Genomic DNA, 20330 nt, shown 5'->3' with positions numbered 1-20330 from the left:
GATCTGCTTGAGGGTAGGAAGGCTCTGCAGAGGGACCTGGACAGGCTGGATCGATGGGCCAAGGCCAACTGTATGAGGTTTAACAAGGCCAAGTGCAAGGTCCTGCACTTGGGCCACAGCAACCCCATGCAATGCTACAGGCTTGGGGAAGAGTGGCTGGAAAGCTGCCAGGCAGAGAAGGACCTGGGGATGTTGGTTGACAGCCGGCTGAATATGAGCCAGCAGTGTGCCCAGGCGGCCAAGAAAGCCAATGGCACCCTGGCTTGTATCAAAAATAGTGTGGCCAGCAGGACTAGGGAAGTGATCGTGCCCCTGTACTCGGCACTGGTGAGGCCGCACCTTGAATACTGTGTTCAGTTTTGGGCCCCCCACTCCCAGAGAGACATTGAGGTGCTGGAGCAAGTCCAGAGAAGGGCAATGAAGCTGGTGATGGGTCTGGAGCAGAAGTCTTATGAGGAGCAGCTGAGGGAACTGGGGTTGTTTAGCCTGGAGAAAAGGAGGCTGAGGGGAGACCTTATCGCTCTCTACAGCTACCTGAAAGGAGGTTGTAGAGAGGTGGGGGTCGGTCTCTCCTCCCAGGTAACAAGTGACAGGACAAGAGGAAATGGCCTCAAGTTGCGCCAGGGGAGGTTTAGACTGGATATTAGGAAATTTTTCTTCACCGAGAGGGTTATCAAGCATTGGAACAGGCTGCTCAGGGAAGTGGTTGAGTCGCCATCCCTGGAGGTATTTAAAGGACGTTTGGATGAGGTGCTTAGGGACATGGTGTAGTGGTGGTCTTGGTAGTGTTAGGTTTACAGTTGGACTCGATGATCTTAAAGGTCTTTTCCAACCTATACGATTCTGTGATTCTGTGATTCTGTAATATACTGTCATGATTTTTTTAAGTCCTCAAGAGCTTTTTCAGTTATACAAAACTTAATCAGATTGTACATTAACAGTCTCGATAGCTTCTCATCCAGATCTTCAAAATAATCCCAAACACCAGGGACTTGAATTTGGTAATACAGAATATCTGACTTAAAACATCTGTCTTTAGGAGACACTTTTAAAATCTATTAAAATGAAAGGTGTTTTATGAAACGTCTTATGGTATAGAAATGTGTATTTGATTACAATAATGTTTTCTTTCATCATAGAAGCAAACAGTTTTTTTATTCATACGATGTACCTATGCAGTCACCAATAAAGAGCAAAAGGGGCATCTCTGTTGCAGGTTGTTTATCCATCACTGGCTGTCAGGATTTTGAGCACAGAATGTCAGCTGCCAACAAGGGCTCTCAAGGTCTCTCAGAGTCCCCTCTGAACTTTCGTGTTTGCTGCTCCATTTTGCCATGCACATACTTTGCCAGTGGCATCCTTTACCAGGGAGCCATTACAAACTACTTAAAAATCTCAAACACCAAGGCTAGTCAAAGTCACAAGGGTTCTGGCCATACAGTCTGCATCACCAAACAGACTCATTACATCCCTGTTCAGGGATTCTTACAGAAAATAGAGTTCAAGTCAATATAATGATAATAATTATCTCTATTGGACAGCAGCAGAACTGAAATAAAGTGCCCAAGTGAATACTTGAATACAGAGTTAACCAATTACATTAGGCAAAATTGTTTCTCAAACCAATAATATTATAAAAACAATATGGCCTTATAATATTGTATTATACCTGGAAGATGTTCCCAAAGCTGTGACTAATGCCTGGATTAAGCCTCCAATAAATACCCACGGGTTCTTACGAGTGATCAGGAAGTAGAGAAGAGGTAGGACAATGACAGCATGAATTAGCAAACCGATGATAACTGTTACAGTATACATGGCAAGCTGACCACCAATCACACCCATGTCTTCCATCTCAACAATTTTTCCAGCAATCAAGAACAGAATTCCAAGTGGAGCATACCTGCAAATAAGAAATCAAATCAGTACTGTACTGAACAAAGTAGAAATTCACCCCTCCATCCATAGTTTTGTGTTTATATGCATGCATGAATGTAGGATTTCACTGTTAGGATGACTGCAACTATTCAGAAGCAGTTCAAGAGTTTAACTCTAACTCTTAACAGTTCAACCTGGATTAAACCACAGCAGTGAATGTTTCTGAAAGGCTCCATTGGATTCAGGATCTGGTAGGGATTTCAAGATGTATAGCATGCCTTTCAGACATGTAGGGAGATGAGCTCGCTTTGGAATTCAAGTGTCGTTTACATGCTAGTTTAGCCAATTCTGTTATAATTCTGTATGCATGAACGAAAGCTCAGCCGACATAGTTGGAGACTATGCCAAGTGCCCAGTTCTATCAGCTCGCCAGTGCTGTTTCCCGTGTTGTTGGGAAAGGAACCCACATAGAAGGCTGACAACTTCTGATGATTTCAAGCTGCTTTTGGCCATGCCCCATTTTCTCCAGTGGGGCACTGGATAAATACTTTAGCATGAAGCCATCTGTATGACAGAGGTTAGCTGCATTGTGGGGCAGCAACAAAGGTGGTATGATTTGCTTTTTCCTATTGGTAAGCACAGCTACAGATTAAGAAGGAGCTAGTGCTGAGCATAAAACTCCAACATAATTCTGCTGCAGCTGGACTTTTGGTATAGCCTTATTTCTAAAAATGTCCGCTTGTCTTTTCACACTAAGTTACCACAGAAAAAAATTTATCCAGCATGTATCAATTGTACTTTAAGCCATCAAATCCATGTAGAAATTTCTCAGAAGTAGCAATTCTCATCCACTGCTTTATCATTTTAAACGTGCTTGTAAAGAAGGAGAAAAGGGGTTTGCTTTGTATAGGTTTTCCTGGCAGAATAGAATTTTAGTTACCGGAAAAAATATACTTATTTTCAGTTTTGTATCTAGTACTGCAACATATGTGTGTGTGCTCTTGGGTAGGCTTTTGGAGTTGATTTGTTTGTTTGTTTGTTTTCTGTAGTAAAGAAGGCAAGAAGACATAATTTCTTTTCATAATTAACCTCTACCTGACAAATAATGAATCTTCATTGCTGAAAAGACTTCCTACCTAATGTTTGAGGGAAAAGGTATTGGTTTTATTTACCTATCGAACACAATAAAGAAAGTAGGAAAATTATGCGTATGTGTACGCAGTGCAGCTACAATGCAAGGACATACGTATGCACTACACAACTGCAGGAACTAATTGTGTTGGAAACTAATGATAATAAGGTCTTGCTGTGTAGAAATAAGATTATGGGAGAGGTTTGTCGGTTTCCTTTACTGAAGTCAGATTAGGATATAAGGAAACTTTGATAGCATACTGTTGTGATCACTATCTTTATCAAGACATATAATGGCTCTGTATAAGCTTAGCAAGTTCTGCCATAGACCCTGATTCTTCTCATGTCAAAAGCTAAACACACTGAAGGAGTAGGTATGTTTGGGCAAATTATTGACAAATAGAATTACAGTTCTTGGGTTCAAGACCCAGCGAACTACATGCCAGACAGTCTCACCTCTGTGCTCGGCAAGAGCAAGGAGCAGATCCTCCTGGAAACTATGCTAAGGCACATGGAAAATAAGGAGGTGATTGGTGACAGCCAACATGGCTTTACTAGGGGCAAATCGTGCCTGACAAATTTGGTGGCCTTCTACGATGGGGTTACAGTGTTAGTGGATAAGGGAAGAGCAACTGATGTCATCTACCTGAACTTGTGCAAAGCATTTGACACTGTCCCACACGACATCCTTGTCTCTAAATTGGAGAGACATGGATTTGACGGATGAACCACTCGGTGGATAAGGAATTGGCTGGATGGTTGCACTCAAACACTTGTGGTCAATGGCTCGATGTCCAAGTGGAGACTGGTGATGAATGGTGTTCCTCAGGGGTTCATATTGGGACCGGCGCTGTTTAACATCTTTGTTGGTGACATGGGCTGTGGGGTTGAGTGAATCCTCAGCAAGTCTGCCAACAACACCAAGCTATGTGGTGCGGTTGGCACGCTGGAGGGAAGGGATGCCATCCAGCAGGACCTTGACAGGCTTGAGAGGTGGGCCTGTGCAAACCTCATGAAATTCAACAAGGCCAAGTGCAAGGTCCTGCACATGGGTCGGGGCAATCCCAAGCACAAATACAGGCTGGGAAGAGGATGTATTGAGAGCAGCTCTGAGGAGAAGGACTTGTGCGTGTTGGTTGATGAGAAGCTCAACATGACCCGGCAATGTGTGCTTGCAGCCCAGAAAGCCAACCGTATCCTGGGCTGCATCAAAAGAAGTGTGGCCAGCAGGTCGAGGGAGGTGATTCTGCCCCTCTACTCTGCTCTGGTGAGACCTCACCTGGAGTACTGCGTTCAGCTCTGGGGCCCCCAACATAAGATGGACATGGACCTGTTGGAGCGAGTCCAGAGGAGGGCCACGAAGATGATAAGAGGGATGGAACACCTCTCCTATGAAGACAGGCTGAGAGAGTTTGAGTTGTTCAGCCTGGAGAAGAGAAGGCTGCGGGGACACCTTATAGCAGCCTTCCAGTACCTGAAGGAGGCCTACAAGAAAGCTGGAGAGGGACTTTTTACAAGGTCATGTAGTGATAGGACAAGGGGTAATGGCTTTAAACTGGAAGAGGGTAGATTTACATTAGCTATAAGGAAGAAATTCTTCACTATGAGGGTGGTGAGACATTGGAACAGGTTGCCCAGAGAAGCTGCAGATGCCCCCTCCCTGGAAGTGTTCAAGGCCAGGTTGGATGGGGCTTTGAGCAACCTGGTCTAGTGGAAGGTGTCCCTGCCCATGGCAGCGGGGTTGGAACTAGATGACCATCAAAGGTCCCTTCCAACCCAAACCATTCTATGATTCTGTATGTATGAAACGATTCTATCATTCATGTGATTCTATGATTCTGTAATTCTATGATTCATTTATGAAAAAAGCTACAAGGTAGTTAAGATCTTATTGTCTGACTTTGCAAACAAACTGTTGCTATCCAGTGCCTGATTGTAATGAAAAAATATTGTTAGTAACTTGAAACGGAATTTATCAAAGAGGCACTTACCACATGATTAGAGCTACCAATCTCATGATAGCCTCATTAAGGCTATCAAAGAAGTCTTTTAATGCCTGACCTTGCTCCTTCATGCTTCCAATGACCAGGCCAAAGCTTATTGAGAAAACCACCAAGCCAAGGGCATTCACTCCATTTACAGAACCTGGAACAGGAACTATTTCCTCTTTCATTTGGGTGAGGGTTTCCATTGCTTCTGATACATTGCTTATTATGGAAGCCACTGTGGATGTGTCATTGGATGGAATATCTACTTTAAACAGTCTCTTTTCATAGTTAGTTTTGAACTGTTAAAACAAAAATAAAAGAAAGATAGGAATTTGTGAATTATAGCAAACAAAGGTAAAAATCACACATTAAGTTATTAATCACTATTGTAGGACATTTGAATTATTTGTGTAATATTTGTTGGTAAAATGTACTGTGATGAAAACCTGGCTTTCCTGAAAGCAACAAAAATCCATACTAAGTTCAAGAGCTAAATCTTCACCGTTAGCTTCCAGAACTCATTTTCTCATAAATATGTCAAAATCAAAGATGTGAATTTGTCATGTTCATGAGTTTTGTGACAAAACTATTGATTCTTAGTTTTCATTTTTATAAATTGCTATTTTTCCCAACAACGTATTTCCAACTGTTAAATAAATAGGTCTTTTATGGCTAGTGAAAATATTTTCATGTGTTCTGGCATTTCCTTACTTTTTCATCTTTTTGAATTAGAAAAAATTAGACTGAAAGTAACTTAAATATAACAAACCTCTTTTTTCCTTTGCTGTGGCAAAGCCTTTAGTTTTCTATGCTTTGCGGTAACAAATCACGACTTTCCTTAATTAAGAAAAGGGTTCTACCTTAAATGGTTCCATTATGGAATGGGCAAATCAATTTCAAAATCTCAGTGTGCTCCTAAACATGTACTTTGAAACCCAGTATTTCACCACCTAATGCTTTTCCAAAGAGAAATGTGCATGCTGAATATTTCTGTCTGGGCTCAAAAGCCCTGCAGCCCTGTCTTGATTAAATTCTGTTGAACACAAAGAATACTAAATATCACTAGTAAAATGTTTCTGATATCTCAGAAAGCTAAATACCCTATTAAAGCAATGGGATGCTGATGTCAAGGTTATTCAGCAACTGTGGATTTTTGTTCCTTTGGGCCTGCCAACAAAAGACAAACATTAAGTCCAGGAGCTGTAGTATTATTAGTAATATCTGGAGACTGTTGTGCACTTCAAAAGTATTTGAGTGAAATTGAGCTCTTAGGACTAAGATAGGAAACCTGAATTGCAGCATCTATGAAAACTGACCTAATTTTCTGTTATTTTCCACACCTGAACAGTTTTATGCACTCCTTCCACGTATTTGCTGGATCCCCCTGAAGGCTTTAAGTCTTTAAGAATTTCAAGTAAAACTTGCTTACAGGAGATTTATGGAAAGTTTCTGACTAAGATGTAGCAGAAGAAATCTCAATGGAGATCAGATATTCTTGAGTTTTAAATGAAATTTGCTAAAACTTTTTAAGATTTGGGCTGTGGTTAGAGGAGACAGCTGAGTTGTTCAAACAGTTGGCTGACACAGAAAAGTCCAGTTCCACCCCTTCACCCCCTCACATCCAACCTGTGATAATTTCTCCTCTATGTCGGTTCTAGTTTGATCTCTCAGTAAGCCAATTCTACTTTTTAAATAGGTAGAAAATTTGCCAAGCAGAAAAAGTGGCCATTTTTGGGTAAAGGCTATGGAGGTGAAACTGACTGATGAATGTCAGAGAGGGCAAAACACTGAGACTGGAACTACACAGCTGGGGAAGGAGGGATGGGATTGCCTTTTTAAGTGACAGAGAGGTATTAGAGTGGAAATGGAAATTTTCTATAAGTTCTCACTAAAAGGTTTTTAATTCAGTCCTGACAGGACTGTTAAAATACTGCCTAACACTGTACATCCAACACGTCTAATTCTTTTTGGGTTTTTTAATGTGTACAGGTATGATAATTGTGTTACTTGTGTATTTTTATCACTGTTTTTCAGTAGGAAAAAAGCTTAGGTAAAAATTGTTAATGCAAATATCTGAAGGGTGTAATTATGCTGGACTTGTGGGCATACAGATTAGACAAACATGAAAAAGCAAGCTGCTTAATGAGGACTGGAATTACAGCCTAATTTCCTACCGAATTTCCTATTCATTTCCTACTTTCCCTAGACACATCATAACTGACTTCGTCCTGATTCTCCTCCATTACCCTCAGGTCCTTCTCTCATTCCTACCTATTTGACTAGACCAAAAGCAACACGTGTCACGGCTGCTAGACAGTGTTAGATGTGTGCTGCCTGGCTGGCTGGCTGCTGCCTGTTGGAACAGGCCACGAGCTAAGTCATAAACCGCTTTTCTTTCAGTGGCAGCGCAGTCTTGATTTGTCTGAGAATTGCATCCGTCAAATTAGGTTGGAACTGGCCATTGGGCTCAAAAATTATGACAGCAGACAGAAGAATTTGGGCAGCTACGGGGGAGAAAGCACAATCACATGAAGTTTCTTACCTTTAAAAACCCCAGTTAGAAATCATTTTAGGTTGTAATAAGCATATTCCTTCTTTTTTGTGCTGATTCTGGAATTCTGTCCCAGCAGGAAGACATCTTTAATTCTTTATTAGTTAAGTCTCTTTAGGGGTATAATATGGATTGTAGGACCTCACTTAGCAAAGTCCGTTTCCATTTCAGCTACTACACTGGTACACAGAGATGTAGATCTTATCTGTTGACTCACCCTGTTGGTCAGACTTAAGTCTTCAGAAATGTTGCTAGGGAGAACAGTCTTTCTAGAACCCCTTCCAGAGCAGTGGAGAAACTGTTTATTTAGAGTGAGATTCAAAATGGGAATCTGAGCAACAGGAATCAGAGCAATTTTATTTGCTGTGGGACAGTCACTTGAGCTACCCTTTCTTTCATTATTGCTAAATGAGGTTATGGATAATTCTGTGGATGTGTCTGTCTTCTTATGCCCGAAGTTGTCTATCAAAACTCATGAGAAGGTTCCTGGTGAAGCAAAAGAAATTATGGAAAACCAAATACAGAAAATGCAAAGGAGAGATCTACCAAGGAAAAAGTGTAGGTTAATGCACTAACAGTGCTTTTTCAGATGACACTAAAGGCAAAATACAAGATTGCTTGACCACCACAAAACAAATTTTCTGTGTGTGGAGCAGTGAAAAAGCCTACTGTTTGTAGGAAGTGACAGGATGAAAGACCACCTTCAAGATGACAGAAAATGTCAAAGGTTTTGAAATAGATGAGAGAATAGCAGAGTTGACTATTACTGCTCTGCAGAGAAACTGGTGATAAGAGATCATTTTGTGAGCTTTTATAAGATTCCTACTTTCAGGCAGATCTGTGTCTTGGTGGGAATCAGAGTTATCAGCTGTTCATGTAGCTCAAACGGACATTTTAATATCACACTGTGATTCTGCAGATCCTTGTTCTTTTGCGACATTCAGTAATGGAAGAAATTAGACAAAGAAAAACTGCTCATATAACAGATTGTAGGCTTAAGGGTCTCAGAAGAGCTGGTTATGTTTTACTAGAAGTCCGCACACCTACACTGATAATTCGTGATGGGCTAGACAACATCACTGAAGTCCTGTCATTTCTGAGGAGGTCTGGTGCATTTTTTCTCCATGCAGGGGTATTTTTGCCGTGTGAGATTTTAGATGCAAAATACTATAATTTTTTCTTAAGTTCATGTATAGAGGACAAATTAGGAGCAAGGTAAATATTATTCAGAACATATTAATACTAATAGCTTTCTATGAACAACCTTCTCTGCAAGTAAAACATAATAATAATGCCATTTCTGGACTTTTTTACAAGACATGGTGCTAATGATCAACTTTAAAATGAATTTTAATTAAGTTATCTCATTATGAAATAGGCAATATAATTACTTTATTGCATAATACAATGAACTAGTTGTTTACGCTTTTCTTATTATTTTGTTTTCATTAGTGGTACAAGATACCCCCAGTCATTTGACTTGAATACATTGCATGACTTTTTAAGAAGCAACATTATAACATGGCATTAGCACATTCCAGAGATTAGCTTGCAGACAAGGTAATTGCATGTGTAACTGCTCCGAAAACTCATGATTTACTGTCAGTACTCTGAGATAGTATAATTAACATTGTCTGTGCTAAGTCTGTATGATGATGTAGTTTTTAGTGCATGATGATTTTAAAAGCAACAAGTTTGCTTAAATGCAAGCCTAAAAAAATGAAAAGAAATGAAAATGAGGCAGTGATATCCCATCTTCCTAATGATTTTTTTCTTTCCTTTCCATATGGACATGTGTGAAAGCATTCCAAATTGTCTACAGAAGAGCTGATGACAAAGGTTAAAATATATCTTAGCTAACCAAAATTATCATAAGGAATAGACAGCATATATTAGTTAGTATTCATGTCTGGATGTGTGACTAACACTTCCAATCCTCTTGATAAGGATGAGTGCAGGAAAGAATATTTAATTACAAATAGCTCAGAAGAAATGCAGTTGTCAGATGCACCTTTCCAGTTCTCTAAGCTTCAGCTGGCATAAAATTCCACCTATTCATAACACAATGACCCTCCCCAAATTGTTAGACTGATTCTGTTTCTCTTGATGTCCCAAGTTCACTTGTGTTTCTTTTGTCTTTTGATATATCCCAGAGCACAGCACAAAGAACAAGCGGTTAAAAAGCAGTATCTGCTTAACAAGCAGACTGCTTAGCCTTTTTGAATTTAGCAAAGAAAGAGAAATGAAGAGATAATGGACAGGGCTGAAAGACAAATCCAAAGATTTCTTTAGATATCCCTAAACTGGGGGTGAATATAATGATATAGAAAAAAATTTGAACAACGTAATCTAGTTTTAGGTAAGTGTGGAATATTTATCTGCACTCAGCCTTTTCAGATTCTCCTGTTACTGATAAAAATCACAAAAGCCCCCCCATGATCAATGCATAGTGAAAGTAGCAACATATGTCATATGGAAATAACCAGCATCAAAAAGTATGCTGTTTGGATTAACAATCTGCTGTTTCCAGTGATCCCTCTCTGCCACTGATTTAACTGGAGGAGGTCCTGCTTGGAGGGACAGGTTGCCAACACGGCTTTGGTCTTTCACAGGCAGAGAGGGAGTAACTAGTGAAGAACAGACTGAAGCTAAAGCCCAACATTTTCCAGATTATTCTTCTTAACTTGACCTGCTAGGCAAGGGTGGCTCTTTGTTCTTGTAGACTTCCCTGGGGCACGGGGCTAAATGCCACCAGCTAAGCCTGAAATGGTTCTGCCGATTCTCAGCTGAAAGGTTTAATGAAAGGATTTCCTTAGCTTTTCCATGGGCTGTCTTTCTCTCCTACAGGGACTCCTCCTGGCTTCTGGGATCCACAATGGGGGGTGCTTTTTGGAGGGAAAGGGGCATTTTGTTCCACCACTCTTCCTGTTTCTGGGGAAAAAAAATGTGCAAAGGAGGAGGAGAAGGAGCAAGAGGAGGCAGCTTTGTTTGCCTCACAGACTTGCTGGCAAAGAATAACAGGAAAGGGAATCCAAAGGACCAGAAGACTGAACGAGGAGCAGTAGAAAATTTAGGAAGCTCCTTCCTAAATAAGTCCTAAGATCCCAGTCTTCCTTCATGACTCCTTTTCCCAGCAGCAATCCCATAAAAGCTTTTCCAACTCCATCTAGAATCCCTCTCCACCTTGATTACCCTCTCCACACAGCTCCATTTCATTTTGCAAGAGAGCAATTCCACATCCAGAAAACCAACTTTACTTCACTACAATTAATTATGCAAAGGAATGTACAATTTTCCATATCTTGGTGTTACAAAATTTGAGTAATAGTTGGTCTTTTGAGGTTAAAAACTTTGGAAGTGATAGTTGGTCCAGTGTGTTAGTGGAGCTGCTTTGGGAAGTGCTTGCTATGGATGGGGAAAGTAACAGGTTCAAAACTTGCTGGGAGTACTAACACAGTCATTAGAGGACCTGTCTGCTGGCCATGATGAGAAAGAAAGAAAAACCTTCCAGTGGGTTCCAGTGCACATCTCTGTCAGGAAAGAAACCTGCCTAAGGATGCTGTAAGACAGAATGTGAGTACCTAATATATCAAAAGATGTGATTTGAACATGGCGTGTATATGCCAGTGATGGTTGCCAGGTGTGCAAAGCTGTTGATCAGCATTACGCCTTTGAGCGTGGACAACTATGAGTAGTTGTCTGTTTTGTGTTTGGGCCAGCAAACATGGTGTTACAGAACCAGATTAGTGCCAGATGGGTCATCCTTCTTCATCAGTCTTCTGAGAAACATATGAAAAGCCTGATGCAAACTTTTGAAAAGGAAGGTATGGAGTCAGATGTACAAAGTCATCTGGACACCTATGAATCTTACACATACTTGTTTCTCCTGTAAAATGTTTTTAGTTTAACAAATCTGCTACAAGAAAATTAATTATACCTAAAAATCTAGGTTTTGGTACCTGATTCAAAAGGTAATAGTATAAGTATGATAGATTTAAAATCCGGGTGCTTCAGTAAGCATAGCTGCTGCTGAAAGTCAGCAAAAACTTTCATTAAACATTTCCTGTTTTTTGAACCATCTTTCGGAAATCCCTTTAAGCTGTAAAGCACATAAGAAATACAATATACTTAATTTAAACAGAGTCTACAGGACATCTTTAATTAAGAACATAGATTTAGGGCTGCTAGTCACTGAGTTAAGTTTCCTGTTGCTGTAGGATACCTTATTGAAAGAATTTTTCAAGCTGTATCTTAAAACTGATGAGGTAGTTTGTTCCCATAACTCCTAATAGAAGATTTTTCCAGGACCTCACCTTTTAGGTAAGGAAGTTTAAAAACCTTACTAATTCCCAATTTAAATTCAGTCATTGTGATTTCCATTTCTTCTTGTATAAACATTTTTCTGTATCTTATACAGCTCTGTTTCCACTTTGGGTTTTGTACCTAAATACTTTTTAATTCAAGCTTCTTTTTGCTTTATATGTTGTTTTCTTTTGATAATCCCAGCAACTGCTCTCTCCATTGTGCTCATTTTGCATGAATCTTCCTATGAATGTAATGACCTGAATATGCTCAGTATTCCAGACAGTCACATTCCTCTGGCTTTATTTCCTCTCTTGGAGTTATGTCACCTAATATATCTTAGAGCTGAATTAGAGAGGTGTTTTAATTTTTTTTTTCTTTCTGATGATGACTTCCCATCTCAAAGCAGAAATTACTGTTAATTTCTAAATGTTTATTTCACATGTGATGAAGAGCTACCAGGAGATAACCAAATATGCCAAAGTCTGCAAGAGCCAATTCACTTTGTTGCTGTGACTTTATAGCATTACATTGTGCCAGGGACACACCTCCTTCTTTGGCCTTTGTTAGGTATCTCGGTACAAAGTGCTTGGACTTTCTTGTCATCTGTAAATTTTGTTGTGTGCATCTTATGGCACTGTCATCCGTAAAAATATCAATTGAGGTACTCCCAGTCCTTCAGCAACTTCTATTGCTATCTCCACAAATTTTACAATTCTTACAATAATCTTTTCCCCTGCTCAACTATTTCACTTCCCTCATATTAAAAACTCTGTTTTACAGAAGTCCAAAGAGATTAGATCCATTGCAATTCTGTGGCACCAGAAAAAAAAAAAAATTAAGCAGTTAATTAAGTTAATAAGGGTTAAGCAGTTAAGCAGTTAATAAGGGTTATTAACTGCTTAAATCAATTCCCAAATCTTTTTGAAATTGGAATTTGAAAGGCACTATGCTTGCTTTCACCAGTTATAAACACTAACTTCCCAACTTGAGAGATTTATTAAGAATACTTGCTGCTAGATCTGTAACTTTATGCTCTAATTATTTCATTATTTTGAGATAAAGATGATATTATTCCCTGACTTTATTACATTAAATTCTTTGAATTTTGTTTCTAGTTTAGATATAGGCTTTTGTATTTCTGTACTGCTCTTCTGCATCACTGTCCTGAGTTCATCATCATCTTTACTGAAAAGAGAGGCATAACGTTTGTTGCTTTTGGACCTGGGTCTAGTTTGTCTTTAATCTTGACCAAACCTTAATCTAGAAAGTCAGTGCTTTTTATTGGTCTCTGTTTATATAACTAAAGAAAATGTTACTGTTTCTTTTCAATTTTTCTGCAAGATGTAACTCAGCTGGACTTTGGAAAGTTTCTACTTTATCCTCTTCCTTCTTGACCTCCACATTTCAGCTTTTTTTAATTGCTACTTAATAACTGGTAAATAATATCAGTTCAGGATTGTCTGTAGGGTCAATATGAAGCAATTAGATTATGGAAATACATATTATAGGTTTCACTGAATCTATAATGCCCTCCTCTTAAAAAAGGAATGTAACTAGTTACTATTATTTTCTCTGTAGAACAGTTAAGTTTAAGACCAGGCTAATGATAGAGGAATTTGGGAAGCCACATAGAAAGAGCATTCCAATGCACTCCTATCATAGGTGACAAGAAGTCCCCTAGTATGATTTTGTTATTGATGTCCACAAAATTTTTGCTTCTGTTTCGAACCTATGCACATTTCTCACATGACATTCTTGAACATCTTCCAGTCTTTATACAGATGGTGCATATCTCAGTATCTCCCAATTTAACATAACACTGTTTTTGAAGAGTAAATTCTGTATTGACTTTAATGAAGCTTGCTGTAGACTTAAGAATACGACATTTTGAAAAAACTTATTTTTTTTATTTGCTATGCCAGGTGTGTTTTCTTCACTTCTCGTAGCAAATACTGAGACAATGTTATTGAAAACAAAGCACAGATTTCGTTGGTTTGGTGTGGGTTTTTTTGACAGCTGGCAGCTTATATAAGATTTATTTCTGCTGTAAATACAAGTATGCGAGATTCCTAAAGAAAATGCTTTTACATTTCAATTTCCTACTTTGTTATGTTTTAGTTGGAAATAACAAAACATTTTTACCTGTTTAAAGCAAGCTTCCACCAGATTTGGAGGGAACATATTTCTGTGAAAAAGAAAGAAAATAACATGAGAAGTAATAAGACTCTAGCAATATCTTAAGTAGGGGCACAGCTAATAAAATAATTGACCAGCTAATTTTCAAAGGAATCCTAAGACAAATATGTAATTATCTATACAGTGAGAAGAGCTTTGCATATAGCATTGGCCTGGTTCGCTTTATCAGGATGAAATGTAGTAGGGTTGGATAGATCCTGGCAATGCAATCTCTGTATCCAATATTGTATAGCAGGTCTGGTTATGGAGCAGAATATTAGCTAAATTACCAAATGAACAAAGCTCTGTGGGTCAGTGCTGACTTTTAATTTTGTATTTATTAATGCTTTTTTGATCTAGATTAATAAAGAGTTTATTAATATTTAATGCATTTCTACTTCTCAAACAATTTTTGCAGTCATGTAGCCTAGCACATCGTGACATTTACCACTCGATTTAGAGTCTTGTCATGATTAAGAAATAAATATTTCTGAAGTTTGAGTATTCTTTAATAATAACACATACAATCATATATGTGTGTGTGTACTTGTTACATATGGGGGTTTTTTTCTTTGCTTTCCAGAATGGTGACATTTCTGAGGGAATTAGAAGCAGCCTAACTGAATAAATCTTGAGGAATCTGAGTGCAAACCTCTTCATGGGTCTTTCTGAAGTCCCCCTTCCTGGCAGCATGACTCTTGGAGGCCTTTCTCCATGTCTCTGGCTTCTCCAAATGGGTTAGTGGAACACAAAATTTTGGTGGCTTTACCTGTGGAAAAGCTCCCGAGTTCAAAACCTCAGCTTCCCTACTCCCTGGAATACATCTGTGACATATTAGCTCTATAAAAGAGGCATTGCAGAGTCTCTGAGCAAGGAGAAAACCACATTTTATATCTGTGCCCCTCTATTTCAAGCATTTTACTTGCCTGTTCCTGGCATTTATTTCCCATCCATACAATTCAACAAGTTTGAGTAGATGCACCTAGATTGGTGGCTACAATTTAAAATTAAGATGAATAGCTAAATCAGGGATTCAAGTGAAGTGAGAAAACTGTCAAAAGTTGGAAGTAAAGGAAAGCAGAGGAATTTGGTAATAAGGATTGTGCTATGGAAGGAGGGGAAAAGACCCATGCAGATAGCAGAACAGAAGTCTTTCTTTTGTGCATGAAAGAAAGAATCTTTCTTTGAATATTAAAAGCAGTTTCTTCCCTTGCAACAGCTTGGTTTGAAAATAAATCCATGTATTCTTTTGTAGCATTGCAGGGGTTAGAGATATTGGTATCACATAGTTGAAGGAAATTTGGCTAGTTTATGCAGTCACTGTCTAAAATTCTCTACTTTTGTTCTCATGTGAATCTAATTATTACTGTCATTGCTATTGGTACAGAAAATGTGCAATATCATAGCCATACCTGATTAAATCAAGAAAGGCATCTGCTGCTGTCACTTGCACAATTTTGCCTTCTCTGTGCATGTTTTCTTTAGTACCTTTCCCAGGGTGGATGATGACCACAATGATTATACCAATCAGTACAGCAATGATCGTAGTACTCATGTAGTAGACTACTGCTCGGACTCCCATCTTCCCTGATGCTTTACTATCCAGGGCAGCAATTCCTAGTAAATTTAAGCACAAGGACATTCACCTCATACAGTTGTGAGTAAAGAGTATAAACTCAGCATCATGAAAATGGTTTTGCGGCAAGAGTTTTGATGACCAGTGTATTTAAAGCTACGCAAGGTAAGTTGGCCCTCTTCTGCAGTTCATACCTGCCACTGTCTTCCCATCCCACCCCTAATGCTTGTTATTACATAATTTTCTATTACAAGAGCTACAGCTTTCTGTGCTTTGTTAAAAGCAGAGGCTATTGGTCTGATGCAGTGTGGCACTCCCTGTACTCCAGTGAGCTAGTTCATGGTTTTTGATTAGCATAGTTACCATAGTCTGAAAAATGTGCCTTAGAAATGTGCTGCACCTAATTTGTAATAGTAAGAAAGAAAACAGAGTACCCTCAAGTGACGTTGATAATGTGTTTGCTACAATTAATGTGTATAAAGGGTTTTCTTCAATCCCTAATGGAATGACCTCAGTTTACCTCTGTCCCAAGCCATGGGAGTTTAAAACAGATTAAATGCTGTTAGCTAGTTTCAGAAAATCCTTACTATTGCATGAATAAGCATTTAGAGTCTTTTATAAGCTCTGCAAAACTTGCAACATTAATCCTAATTCTTGGCTTGTCTTAATGCATCTGATCTAATGTGAATACTAGGGTGCTCACTATGCCATCTGCTGAAGTGTTTGTTCATCAGATTGCACCAACAGGGCTGCACTGTGTCTTTTAAATGAAGGTGAAGTTCTGCCAGGGAAAGAGCTCTGAATATCTGAGAAGGAGTGTCCCATGAGGACTGTCAGAAATGGAAATGCTCTTTCTCTTTCCAAACAGGTGCAGTTAGTGTTCTTCTCCTTAAAATGCTCCTTTGCCCCTTCTCCTTAAAATTTCAAGTAGTCAATAACTTCCCCATATTTCATCTGGAGGGCAACATGATCTGTCTCAAAACAGTGCTGATGCTTCCTGTTGGAATCAAGCTTTCAAAGTGCAGAATGAAAAAAGAGGTGGGGGAAAGCATCACTTTGCTTTATTATCTTCTCCTATGGACCCCTATATGGCACTGTCTAATCCAGACTGCCCACACAGTTCTCTAGATTTATCTTTGAACATATAAAATATAACAAAAGTTGACCACCTTCTGCTCTGGGTACCTGTCTCAGAGGAGAAAGCATTTAAAATAAGGCAACAGGACTGCATGAATATAAATAATATGGAAACATAAAACTAGAATCATGACCTGGCAAAACTAAATGTTTTCTCAAATCATAGTAGATATACTGTACTTCTGTCCGTCTTCAAAAGGAAGATATATGTGCTACTGGAGTTACAGTGAAAGTACCCTAGTCACTGATGTAACTGAGATCAAGGCTGTGTTCCAGGCTCTGATCAAATCTTCAAAGTATAAAACCAATCACATGCTTCATACTTACCCTTCTATTTCAGCTAGCATTTGCCAGTCCTTTTGGCAGAAGCCATTAGAGCCAGTAAGATTTGTACCCACAGAATGAATTGCAAAGGGAGATCACTAGATTTGCACCCTGAATTGCTTGATTTACATGTGCCATTATAGTGGAAGAACAAAGTCTTACTGACACAGCAAGAAACTGAAAATGGAAATCCAGCATTTGAAGCACTTGATCCTTCATTTCTCTGCTCAGCTTTTCTATCTGTAAAACTGGATGATAATGCTTGTGGTAAGTTTACATTTATGTTTTTAAATTGTGGGAGGAAAATGTTAAATACTACCAAGTAATAAATAGTTTGCTTATCTTTACAAACAGGAAGTAAGTCCTATAACCCTCTTGTCGGTGGATGGAGGATCAGTTGCTTTTTAGAGTCTTCAGAATAATGCAAATGCAAAATAATGCAAATATAATTAACCAATGCATAAAAATAAAGTTAATAATTTTTTGAGAATTTCAGGTGTGCTACTGAGTTGCACAATGTTTATATCAGACAGCATTTGTTACAAATTTTATTTTTAAAGTATCAGTATGTAACTTAAAATGAATTGTAATTTAAAAAGTCAAAAATGAATGCATGCATATTAGTCCAGTCAACTTTATCTTTGTATATTTTAATTGCTATTTTGTGTTGTTACTTGCTGTTTCTAACGTAGCAGCAACAGGCTGTGAATTTTTTCATTTTAGCAAAGATCAGCTTTAAACTTGTTTTACATCCTGAACATGAAGGGGTTAAACTATATAGTTTGGTAGGAAGGTTTGGAAAAGCACAGGTGTTAAATCAGTCAGTTCCCAGTACCCTGCCCTTGCCAGGTAATAGATTCAGGACCAGCTGCTGAGACTGTCAGTCTAGAGGGTTTGCAGGCATACGTGCTTACTGCTTTAACCAAGCCTGATCTTTCTTTGTACTCCACACTTGATACTAGGTTGAGTATCCTACACTCCAAAAATCACTAGGAGTCAGTGTAGGGCATATCGTACCACTAAAGATTGCTGTGTTGAAGGATTAGAGCTTGTGATCCTATTTCTTTCTCGGACTGATTCTGGGATTGAGTGGTGAACCATGTGCAAGCGATATGTCAGGGAGCAAGAGTCATGCTCTTTTCTTTATAAGCTGCGTTCCAGCTTGGTTTCCTATTATGCACTCTGGCGGTGACTATATGGCCCCTTATTTTAGTTTGCTCAGTATCATTCCTGCTCTTGCTTATCATATAAATGACTTCTCAGCTTGAAAGTAGGGAACAGCAACTCCTCTCTTCTTGAGCTCTAACCGCTCGTGGCACTCAAAGCAGAGGGATGACAGGCCTAAGTATGAATAAAAGCTATATGAGGAGGAAGCACATTCTCACCTCAGAGAGCCCTTACTGGGAAGCTGCTGGGCAGCCTTCCCTCCCACTGAAGGTAATGGGCACTCAAGGAACTCACAAGAGGGACGCTTGGTACTGTGCAGAGCCGAAACTGCAAAAGCTTCCAGCATACCGACAGCAAGAATTATGTAAAAAAAAATTTTAAATCTGTTTTTACAATGTGATAAAATGAAGGGGTTTGTTTTCTTTATATTTTAAGATGTTGACAAGATTTCTAAGAGCTGAATGGGACTCTGGAAGGGTCCTTAATGGAGAAGCGATAAAGGTCGCTCCAAAGCTTTCATGTGTCACAGACCATTGTATCCTCAGTGTGTCCTTTCACAGCCAGCCAGCTAAACTCCCATTGTCCCGCAGGAGATGTATGTGCCCCTTTCATCCTGCTTGCTGCTCTCTCCTCCACACGGCCGCTGGCTCCAGCACCTCTGCCTCCTCTCTTCCTCTCCCCTCCCCTTCCCCAGGGGGCCTGGGAAACTTTGCTGTGCCACCAGTCCCCACGCACAGGGATGCCTTGAAGTTGTCAAGGCAACCCCGAGCAGAGCGCCTGTAATTTCTCCCAGTGTGTGTGTGCACACAACATGAATGGGAATGATTTTTTAAGTATTGATGGGGAGGGAGGGAGGCAGGCAGGGAGGAAGGGAAGAGAAGAAAGAAGGGGGCAGGCGTAAGCCTGTAAAACTGCAAACAAACCCAAGCCCTTACCCCTGTCACCTCCTTTCACCTACTCTTTCCCTCTCTTGAGAAGTAAGTGAGGAATCAGTCACACTGTGGGTGAAATAAAGACATGACAAGGAGTTCTCCAGAGTGTCAGGGAAAAAAGCAAAGCACTACGTTGCTCTTTAGCAAAGGTGTTAGAGAAGAAATGGAAATATTTTAGGGTGTAGGAATGCAGCAAGCAAGTAAGTATGTAATTGCAAGGGAAGGAGAAAGAGACAGAAAGGATGCAGGCAAAAGGAGAAAAAAATCTAGTTAGGGCAACTTGTTAAAAATTCTGAATTGTTAATCTGATAGTGCTGATTGTTCACCTGACTTGATCATGGTTCTGCAAATTAGCATGAACTAGTGATGCAGCAACTTTCCTGAATAGCTCCTATACTATGATTGGTTTTGTGTGAGTTATAGGTTTTTTATGTTGTACTTATGATTCTAGATTATATGGGATTCTAGAATTTACAACTCCAGAGTTGTTTCTATTGTTTTTAATTTTCTTGACATTGAAAGCATGCTGTACATAATCTATGTGTAATCTTGAATTATACTAGGGCACACTAATGCAGAGGGATGGTACTGTGCTCCTCAGTAAGACCAAAGGTAAAATATACTGAGCATGTTTTCTTCAGATGACATTTCAGCCAATAATAGCTTTGGATCTGCTTGTTCAAAAATAAATTCCAAGGAATTATTTAAAAGCCAAAAAGCAGAGCCTATGCTAAAAAGTCCTACAGCTTCAGAACACTTTCTGCCTTTAATTAGGACAACTGCATCAACTGATTTTTTGCAGAACAGTCCAATGTCCTCAAGTCATAAGTTATGAGCTATTTCAGTCTGAGATTTGAGTTTAAGCACACACCTAATTTTCCTGTTATGGTACCTAAGAGTTTCTTCCTGTGGGTTTTTTTAGAAAGAAGGAAAATACATATTTACACAATTGGATGGAATATGCATATTTACCATGATGATAACAGGCCGGCAGCTAGTATGACTGAGGCCCTATTTCTGTGTGTAAAATCCTAGTCAGCAAAGCATTCTTGGACTGATATTTGTCCTCAATGTAATCACTAACTAACGTGGTTTGGCGAATCAGGGCCCGTAACTAGCAGTTTTTAAATGGGATCTTTCTTTATACTCAATAGTAAGTAGTATGC

General features: G+C 39.2%; 1 protein-coding gene across 1 annotated transcript in view; it reads right to left on the bottom strand.

The window, feature by feature from the left end:
• Positions 1 to 20330, bottom strand: part of SLC1A3 (solute carrier family 1 member 3) — a 74582-nt gene that overhangs the window by 8462 nt on the left and 45790 nt on the right. The window contains exons 4-7 of the mRNA XM_075488544.1: positions 15441 to 15645; positions 13996 to 14038; positions 5001 to 5296; positions 1670 to 1903 (exon numbers count right to left, since the gene is read on the bottom strand). Coding sequence (XP_075344659.1) covers positions 1670 to 1903; positions 5001 to 5296; positions 13996 to 14038; positions 15441 to 15645 — 778 coding nt within the window. The remainder of the gene's footprint in view (positions 1 to 1669; positions 1904 to 5000; positions 5297 to 13995; positions 14039 to 15440; positions 15646 to 20330) is intronic.

This window comes from Mycteria americana, chromosome Z (assembly GCF_035582795.1).
Source record: "Mycteria americana isolate JAX WOST 10 ecotype Jacksonville Zoo and Gardens chromosome Z, USCA_MyAme_1.0, whole genome shotgun sequence".
Lineage (NCBI taxonomy): Eukaryota > Metazoa > Chordata > Aves > Ciconiiformes > Ciconiidae > Mycteria > Mycteria americana.
This window is presented reverse-complemented; position numbering and strand designations above follow the sequence as displayed.